Source organism: Daucus carota, chromosome 3, assembly GCF_001625215.2.
Source record: "Daucus carota subsp. sativus chromosome 3, DH1 v3.0, whole genome shotgun sequence".
NCBI classification, from domain to species: Eukaryota; Viridiplantae; Streptophyta; class Magnoliopsida; order Apiales; family Apiaceae; genus Daucus; species Daucus carota.
In genome coordinates, this window is record NC_030383.2 from 63496528 (window position 1) to 63506899 (window position 10372).

Genomic DNA, 10372 nt, shown 5'->3' on the forward strand with positions numbered 1-10372 from the left:
CTATATTGAGTAGTAAGTCTCTATGATGATTATTTGATAAAAGTCCGTCAACATGCCGGGGCAGTACCAGAATTTGAAAATAATCGACATGAAAATAATTCATTTTTATATTTGTATTTGTTTGACGGTTAAACATATTTACTTTCTACGAATCTACGATATGCATGATAATGTTGATATTTTTATATAATTGATTATTTTATAATATATTTTATTTCTTACAAATTACATTTACATAAATTATTTATTTTGAAATTATAAAATCAAACTCAACCCTTGTTAATCTTCAAATTATGAATTTTTAAATATATGTAGGCCCTGTTTGGGAATTAACGGTTAGCGGTTAGCTGTTAGCGGATCGAATTAGCTGTTTTGACTAGCTGATTGAATTAGCTGTTTTGACTAGCGGATTGAATTAGCTGTTTCTCGTAAAAGTGTTTGGTAAATAGCTGATTGATTAGCTTTTTCTGACACAAACCAAAACCGCTAATCCAAAAAATTCCTCAAAGTAGCTTTTTCAAAATTAGCTTTTTGGATCAAAATCTCTATTTCAATCCGCTAACTACCAAACATTAATATTATCTTATTTTAGTGGTCAAATCTCTAAAACATCTCAAAGCTCTAATTTTATCCTAAACTTCTAACTTCCAAACAGGGCCATGTACACCGCATCCAACTACTACGTAGATAACTTGAAATCGATAAAAATGATAATAAATTCTCAAAATCTATTTTTAGAGCATCTCCAAGGTGATCCTTATATTAGTTACCTTAAATATAATAAAATAATAGTTATTTTTAATAGGTAAGCAAAAAGTTGTTTTACTCCAATGATATTAGCTATACATGTTACCTATAATTTAAAAATTAGTATTTATTCAATTTTTAAGGTAATATATGTAAGAAGAGATAGAGTTGGAGTAAATATATATTATATTATAGGTATTATTGATGATGTGGCATTACAGGGGTTGGCTTTTTCTCCCTCAAATAAGAGATAAGTTTTCTTTTCCAAAAAATTTTTAGGGAATAGAGAGTGTTGTTGGAGGATTGATTTTTAATCTTTAACTCCTAAATTTTATTCACCTAGATCAAATATAAGTAAGGAGACTTGCATTGAGGTTGCTCTTATGACATGCATCATCCTCAATTTTGTAAACATGTATTATGTTCTGTCTTATATCATATTTTAAAATACGAAACCCATCAACACAACACGCATCATCCTGTCATATTTTCAAATACATCTCTTAATATTGAAATTTTTTTTAATTTATTCTTAAATTATGTATCCTGTCATATTATATCTTTAAATTTTATAGTGATTTTATTTTGCACCCTTTTAATCAAATTTCGTACAAATTGATTACTAACGTTAACATGAGTTGAGGGGAAAATTAATGATTTATATAATTATTGTCTCGATTTAAATAAATATCTCACGTTTATTTCATTCATGTTAAAGGTAATAATCGATTTTAACGTAATTTGGTCAAAAGTGTATAAAACGAATTCAAAACATGAAATTACACCCCGTAAAGAAATATAGTTTGAGATTAAATAAATGTCCAAATATAAGAGGTGTTACGTGTTTCAAATTCAAAGTATCTGTTTTCAAAGTATTTGTTTTAATACTGTGTGTCCCGCGTAAACCAACAAATAAAGAGATTTTAAAATATGTAGGCTGCATATTTGTTATTAAATTCATATGAAATTTGATACTACGATAATTTATGCAGTCTTTCTTTACAGTAACATCTTAATTAGACGTTAGTATTGGTTGAAGTGGTCAAGGATAAGGCAACAAATACAAGGTCCGGGTCAAAGACATGTCCCATTCAAACATATCTTCTCATGCCTTCATATAAATAAACATACTTATTAAACAAAGATACGAAATGTTTAAAATGCGTTGACTAGTCAGCATGGGTTGATACTTGTGGGTCCCTGTACACTACTCTAACACTTGTTTTTAAGTTAAAGAATCAGCTAATCGCTCATTAGCCATGTTCGAACATATTTTGTGGACAATCCGTTGCTAATCAAATGTTTTCTTGAAAAAATTTCAGATGAATTAACTGAATTTTGACCATAATTTACTACTCCCTCAGTCCCAAAATAATTGTCACATTTGGTTCTGTGCTAGTTAAATTGACTAAAATTTGACTAGAATTTATTAATATTTTATCAATTAACAAAATAAAAAAATATGTCACCCGAAATAACTTTTAATCTACTTAAGATGTAATTTTCAGTTTTTTAAAATAATGAGTGATTGACTTATAATCTTGATCAAAACTTAGTCAATTTGATCAACAAAAATTGAAATGTGACAACTATTTTGGGACGGAGAGAGTATTATTATTCCAATGCCTTTAAAAGAAGATACAGATTGAACATTCTGAAAACTTGATTCCACATTTGTATAATTTACTGTATCTGAGTGATTTAATGCTCAAAGCTTGGTCAATTTACGAATCATTATTCCAAAAGAAAATTTAAAAATAAACAGAAAAATTATAATGCAAATTAAATTTATGAAATATTATATATGCACATGTACTATATATAATCTTGAAAAAAAATAACTGTTAATTTAGTGCTGTAATTCAGTTTTAGAAGCTCTATCTACATGGTTTAGCAATTAAATTTAATCACAAAGGTAGTCCTAATAAATATATTAACTGGTCACCTAGAAATATTCCCAGTCACATCCTAAAAACATAACAATTGACCAGTTCTTTGACAAATCTGGTCCCATCATTTTAATTATGTTTATTTTTGGTGTAACAAATTGTGCACAGATTTATATTTCGAACTGCCCTATCCAGAAAGGCTTGAATAAAATTTCCCAAAATTTATTTGCAACTTGAAGGCTGCTTTTTATTAGGTCAAATTGGTCCCAATGGCAAAAAGCCGAAAATGACCATTCTTGTCAAGAATCCGAGCTGTATTAACAACAAAGTTATCAAAGAACCTACCAACTGTGTGGATGTGCTTGGCCACTTAAGTAAAGAAGATATATTCGCAATCACAACCATGACCCCGAGTCTATAACGAATGATAGCAAGTACAAACTTGACCATACACTAAAAACGACCTATATCGTTATATCGTGTGTTAATACTAAGATGTATCCCCAATCCTTTCCTCGAAACCTAAAGTAAATAATTTAGGAATATCAACTAGGCATGTTACCAGAGACTCAGAATAAAGTGACCGTATGCTTTGAATGTTTCAAAGTGTTGGCGCTTGGCAAGATGAATCTAGAGCTGCTTTCAAGTCGGGGTTAACAGTTATAAAAACAAACAAGTGGCACAGTTACGATTTATCATTAGCCCAATCCCATGCACACAAAAGACCTCATGCACACAAAAGATACAGAAAGTACATGGTTACAAAAGGATGCAGTTTTACAAATGTACAGAGCATCCGTAAAACCTAGAAGAGTTGTTCTACCTCAACCATGTCTTCAGGTGATATAATATCTGGCCTAGCCAGATTCTGATGATCATGAACCCTATCACACTCCAACACTCTAAGCCTACCTTCCTGCGATTGACCGCACAATGTATTTGTGTAAGCCTATGAATTATCAAAAGCTTTGTTTCTATACTACTATTCAAAAAAATTGGCAGTAAAAATAAATCAGAATATTCAGGCTCACACCTTGGTTCCATATGCAAGGCCACCTCCTGCGAAAGGGTGAAAGCATGCAACATTAACCTCATCTTCTGCACTTGGAAGCATGCTGACAACTTCCAAGTCGGAAACTCTATAAACCTGCACACAGTAATCATGTACCACTATCCCATAAACAACTTCTGATGCATAAATATCTGAATTAGTCCTATGTTTCATGTTTTACTTCTATTGTTCATGCATCGTTACTTGTATATGTTCCATCTTCCATCTTTCAAGTCAAGAACACTAAAAAACAATCATTCATTGCCCCTAAATTATTCATTGAAGATTAAAATGGAAAAAAATAAATAAAAAGATACTCCCTCCGTCCCCTTTTAATGTCCATTTTGATTTTTGACCAGTCAAATTGACTATATATCTTGACTGAAATTTATATGTATCATATAACTGAAAAAAATAATAAAAATTATATCATTAGAAAGTATATTTAGTCTATTTTAATATATAACTTTCAGATTTTAAAAATATTTTATAGATAATTTGTAATGTTTAATGAAAAATTGGTTAATTTGACTTCTTAAAAACCAAAATGGACTAGTAAAAGGGGGCGGAGGGTGTAACAAATATGGCATGGGAAATTATCAAATCAGAAGGACCAAAAATTTTACCTCTAGCACTGTGTATATCGGTAAGGATGTCTCCCCATTGACAACAATGCTTTTTAAAAGAGAACTATGCCGACGACCATAAGCAAGCAATATGTGCTCTGAAGTAGGTGAGAACTGCACAAACAAGTAACGTTATAATGAAAAAAATTTAATCTTAAGGATATACTGGGTTTACCCATATAACAATGTAAAAAGTAACTTCGTAAAAACGAAAAAGCGAAGATAACTTATATTGTAAAAAATATAAAAGATATTCACAGATCACTGCAACTGATAGCACTTAACTTCTCCTAACTTTTAATAAAATTTAGTTACATAATACGATCAGTCATTATCACATTATCTTTTCCACATGACATTCTGAAAACACTTGCCTGAATTGAAGTTAGACAATGAGCAGCTCTTATTGCCCTCGAAACAAGTACAGAACCAAATCTACAGAATGACTGTATAGATTAGGGTTGGGATAAATGAACTTAAAATGAAGTTCCCACCATCAAAAAGGTTAAAAAATCAAGAAAATAAAAAAGACCAACAGCGGAACCGGACTCACGTCGCGTACTCGAGCGAATATATGCGAAGCTCATACATTATCTGCCGAGCTGATATTGGATGTCGGGTTGGAGAAGTTGCAGCCCCTGTTCCGTTGTGATAGAATTGGGTAAGTAATCCAGGATCTGCTTCAGATTCAGGAAGCACGCATGCAACACAAGCAGCAAGAAATCTCCCACAAGGTGAAAAATGGGCCCCCATCTCACTGCAACATGCAGTACAAATCTTATTAATTTAACTTCTCAAAGATAATGTGAAAATAAAATGCATGCAAGACACTTAAGCATGATAAGAAAGAGGAGAATAGTGTTCCATTTATAGCTGAAGACGGCCCTTACTAATGCATTAATAAGAAAGCAGAAGGGTTTTTTTTTTTTTTTAATTAATAGCAAAAGGCCCCAACTGACGCTTCTTTACTGATGCTCTTTTACATATGACTATAATATTGATTAATGTCACAGAGTTGGAGCTCATCCATACCTGCAAAGCACTGCATGTGGTATAGTGAGGAGACACCTTTCATTATCGAGCACGGAACATGGATTTTTTAAACTATGAAGCCAGATTCTTAACTTCACTGTACAAGGCAACTCCGTAGCTGCAGTGGCAGATATTGATGCAGCAAGCTCAGACTGTATTCTACTAATTAGGGAAAAGGAAGTTGCTCCAATCCCATTATTGAGACTTGAACGAGAGTGGTGGTCCTCCTCTACATGTGACTGAAAATGTGCACGTGGAGCATGATCATGCAAGGAAAATCTTTCAGTTTACCATAAGTAAACAAATAAGACGACAATAAAGCATAAAAACCCACCCGTGGATAAGCAGATGAACCTTCTTGTCTCCTACCAACATGAGGTAGCTCTGGATGCATAACAGCTTGACGTTGACCCATAATCCATCCTTGCAGGAAAGGCAGCTCCCAAGATGTTGGGTTTGTAGAAGGTAACAACTGCGTTCTTAAATCTGCAGGAACCCTGATCGGCCGAGTAACACTAAATCCAGATTCAACAGCATGCTGAGGAGTATATGGCTGCGCACTACTGTTAGCACCATATGGATCCACATTAGAAAGGTTAGCCTCTCCAAGTTGCACATCTGCTATATTGTTACTACCATCATGAACAAGATTGGGCACTCTACTAGGATTATAACTTGGTAAGGTGTCCGCTGCCGTGGATTGTACATTAGAATGTAAAGCAGTTGACGTCTCTGCAGGAAGCGCTCTATGATCAAAGTGTCCAATTGCATTTAGGTCTATCTCAAATTGCACAGGGGCAGAAAATTCAGCCTGTATGCTACTTGAATCAACAGGTGGATTTCCAAGCTGTAAATCTGTCTCAGAATCATCCCTTGCAATTATAGGAACATATGATGAAGGTGAGGACATCAAAGGAAGCTCGGCAGCCAAACTAATACTATCGCTGCGATGCACGTTAGCCAAAAATATAGACGGAGGTGGATAATACAATGATCCAAGAGACGTGGGACGTGCAACAGCAGAATCTGAAGAGTCAAGATCATTTACCTGCATATTAGTTCAATAGAGTGACCTATAAGAGACAGGCCCAAAACAACATAGATTCCTTTCAGAAATATAGTTCACCTCTGCAGTCAAGAGCAATGGAGCACCATGTGGATGGAAATGCACAGCTCGAAGAGAACGCCTTGTTTTTAATACAATAGTGGGTGACGAATGCTCACCACTTCTATTGTAGTTCCATAAATAAAGCTGAAATTAGATTCCGCGAGTCAGTATAATAAATTACGAGAGACAACAGTCTTGACCCATACAAATACTGATTGTTACTGATCTATAGAATAAATCATTTTAGAAGTCAGAACAATATTAAAGCTGGTTAGATTTCAAAACCTTGTGACCTGAAGCGACAGCAAGGAGTTCCCCTTCAGCATGGAAAGCAATGGAAGCGATAGGACGATCTACAAAGTAATAAGAGGAGTACATTGATCAACTCTAAAAGGACAATATAGAAAGTTCAGAACCAAATTAATGTTCAAGAAGATGCTAACTGGGTAGAGAGGAAATTACAGAAATCACGAGATCCAATGCATTCTGACGTATTAGCATTCCATAAGCGAACTTCATGATCCAAGCTCCCGCTAGCGAGAACCTCCGGATGCAAGGGATGAAACCTGACCTGTCATAGATTAATGATGATATAGAGATATTTAACACTCCAAACGATGTTGTAGCCCAAATTATCACCCAAGAAAGACCGATTCAATGACACTTCCTGGTCATGTTTTAAAATCTGCTATTCTAAGACAGTCTCCATCAAACTCTAAAAGTGTGCTTTTACACCAAATTTGGTGTAAATTCATCTCCAACCAAACTTTAAAAGTTTCGCCAAATTTGGCATCACAACCAAAAGTTACACCAAATGTGGTGTCATGCCAAAAATTACACCAAATTTGGAGTTTTTGTAAATTCCAACACTACTCTTATACTTCTTACCTAAAACAATTTCATCTCCTTTTATGTCCCACAAACTTTATTAATTTTGTATTTTAACAATAAAATAACCTATATAGTACAAAAAAGAGTCCTTTTAGTGTAAACTTTGGTGTGAATGGGTTGGAGAGACTTTAAGTTTGGTGTGACTTTTACGGTCTAAAAACTACACCAAATTTAGTGTAAGGGCTGGAGAGGCTCTAATATATGGAACTAAGGGACTATTTCTGCAGATGGCAAACATAGAATCTATGCTTTACAACATGCAAGAATCTACATGACCAAAAAACACTAATCTACAACTATAGAACCTAGAGTAAATTATTTTAACGAAAGAGACAAAGACAGTCTCGATGCCTTGATACTCTATTCCAGAATTTCGATATCCGGAAAGGCTTTGCATAAGTGAGTTGTTCGACCACTTGCATACTCACCAAAAGTATACAAGGATTGGTATAAGGAAGTGACAATGCTAAACAACAGAAGGTCAATTTCATACACTATAAAAGTAAAAGTCTCGTTTGGAAAGAAATATAATATTTATTTTCAGAAACTAGTCAACTAATCAGGTCATGTTTATAATTTTATCTATTTAACCATCACATAATTATACCGGTGTCATGACTTGGTCACTGACAACTTCGATACAGTATTTGTCAACCACTATAAATATATTACTGGTCTAGAACTCCTACATATAAGTGATAATATTACACGTTCACAATATGGACCGCCTCTCTTCTTAAACCAGAGTTAAGAGATAATAACATTGCCAATACAATAAGAAGCGAGACAGAAAAAGAAAGTCATCAATCAAACTCATTGCTTCAAAGTAAATTCTAATAAATCAAGTGGCAAAAGATGATAGCTATATCTCACCACCCAAGGTGTTCTTCGATGACCATTTAACACCTGTAAACAATTCCCAGTTTTGCAGTCAATTAACTTCACAGTGTGGTCACCGCTGCCAATATCATATGAACGGTGTTAGATGACAATAGTATCTGGAATTCAGTATAAGAGCTAAATCAGAAGTACAACGTACTGAGTAGAAGCAATTGTTTTTCCATCTGGGCTAAATGCTGCTGCAATAGTTGACCTTGGAGCAGGCACTAAAGAGCAATATTTGGCTGATAAGTGTTGTAAAGACTCCGCCTCTACCCTAAATTATTAAAACAACTAAACATTCACCTCAGGGTACCATATTTTAACACAGCATAAATAATTTACCATACACCTTGAGAAATATAAAATCAGAAATCAAGCAAGTGGCACAAAACTTTTACCAGGAAAAAAGTTCCCGCCTAGCATCTTTTAATCTTTCAACTTTGGGCTCCAAATAGGATTCAACATCTGATTTAAAAGCTTCTCCCCAGTGCTTTCTTGCCAAACATTTTGTCCTGGGAGTCGTCTCTCTTTGCGCCAAAATATGAAAGACATTTCTACAGCTAAATATTTAAAAATGTTACAAAGGATAAGGTTTCAAGATTACCAGATGGCTGCATACAGAAGAATTGATGAAAGCAGTGCATTAAACATGGACCAGAAGACTTTAGCATGCACGGAAATCTTAACCAATAAAGATGAGGAGTAAGATATCCCTCACATCAATAGGTAGACCAAATTATAACTCTGTTATCTGATTTTATCTTGCAGGGGAATACTATACCAGGTCCAGTAACAGAACTTTTCACAAACTTTCAGCTCTTGATGAACATGTGCACAAATTATAAACAACTTTAAGACATATGAAAAACCTCATTCTTAAATTCTTAATAATAAAAACCCAGAAAAGTTAAAAAGAGCATCCATCTAAATATTATAAGAAATCTTCCCTCAATAGCATAGCCAACATATCTAACAATAATTTAAAGGGCATCCATATGTTTCTTAAAATCAATAATCCAGTCTAAAATTTAATCTTTACCAAGAAATGTTCATCTACAGCAATACCCCATCTCGAATTCCAATCAAAATCAAAACCTCATCATAATACCAAGCTCATAAGTCAAAAATCTCAACTCCAATCCAAAGCCACCACAAATCCATCAAAAAATCTCAAAATTTCCAACATTTGGAGAATTCCCCAGAACTCAATTCCAACAAAACCCCACAAAATATTATCATCAACCAACATAAATAACCACAAATCAAATAAAAAAACAAGAAAAGATAGAAACTTTACTTTCTATGAACTTGGGCAGCGTTTGAATCATCAACCCAGGAACTCTCTGCCATAATTTGATGAAATTTGTGTGTATACGTGTATTTATATGTATGAATTAAAACCCCATGTAGGTGAAGATTGATTAGAGTGTTGGATTATGATATGAAATGCCCCCAGTTTGTGATTTTCAATTTGGGGAAAGTGAAAACCTAGAAAAAAGAGGGCATGGTATATCAAATTGGAATTAAATAAATTATTAGACCCCCTTTGGACCCTTTCTTATATATCCTCTCTTACAAAAGTGTAAAATTGTGTTTTGAGTAATAGATATTTAAAATAGATCGGATAACACTGATGAGGTGGATATTATAAATTATGAACCATACCGAATTTATTCGAACGCAAAATGACAAGACTTCTCAAAAAGTATTTTAATTTTTTTCAAAGATTGATTTCATTTATATTAATATTAATAAGATTATGTATACATATAATTCACCTAATTAAAATTAGTAATTTGTTTCTCATATTATATTTTAAAAATATTTGAAATATGTAATATTATTTATTCGAAAAAATATTATGATTAGTGTATTTAGTGATTGATTAAATTAATAGACAAATGATAAATGATACTCCGTATGAAATAAATTGAACATGCGATCTACTGATACATATGATCAATTAGTCTAGAATAATTACGATTACATCATCAATGACACAAAATAAATAGAACATTTATAATCCGAAATAACATCTTATCTTATCAGCTTGTGAGCTAATTTTTTTTATTACCTGATGACGACATTTTATAAGTTTATCAAGAAGATGATGAATACTAACAAAATTTTATAATATATTCTATGA

The 10372-nt window shown here is 33.2% G+C and overlaps 1 protein-coding gene across 1 annotated transcript; it reads right to left on the reverse strand.

Annotated features, from left to right (window-relative positions):
• Nucleotides 1-3313: 3313 nt before the first annotated feature.
• LOC108214942 (uncharacterized) lies at nucleotides 3314-9799 on the reverse strand. The gene is made up of 14 exons (XM_017387207.2): nucleotides 9524-9799; nucleotides 8625-8786; nucleotides 8384-8500; nucleotides 8218-8302; nucleotides 6916-7024; nucleotides 6739-6806; nucleotides 6472-6597; nucleotides 5680-6393; nucleotides 5346-5584; nucleotides 4867-5070; nucleotides 4688-4748; nucleotides 4314-4427; nucleotides 3670-3783; nucleotides 3314-3552 (listed from the first exon to the last, which is right to left on the reverse strand). The coding sequence occupies exons 1-14, from the start codon at nucleotides 9574-9576 to the stop codon at nucleotides 3442-3444; spliced, it is 2277 nt and encodes a 758-aa protein (XP_017242696.1). The 5' UTR covers nucleotides 9577-9799; the 3' UTR covers nucleotides 3314-3441.
• Nucleotides 9800-10372: the final 573 nt, after the last annotated feature.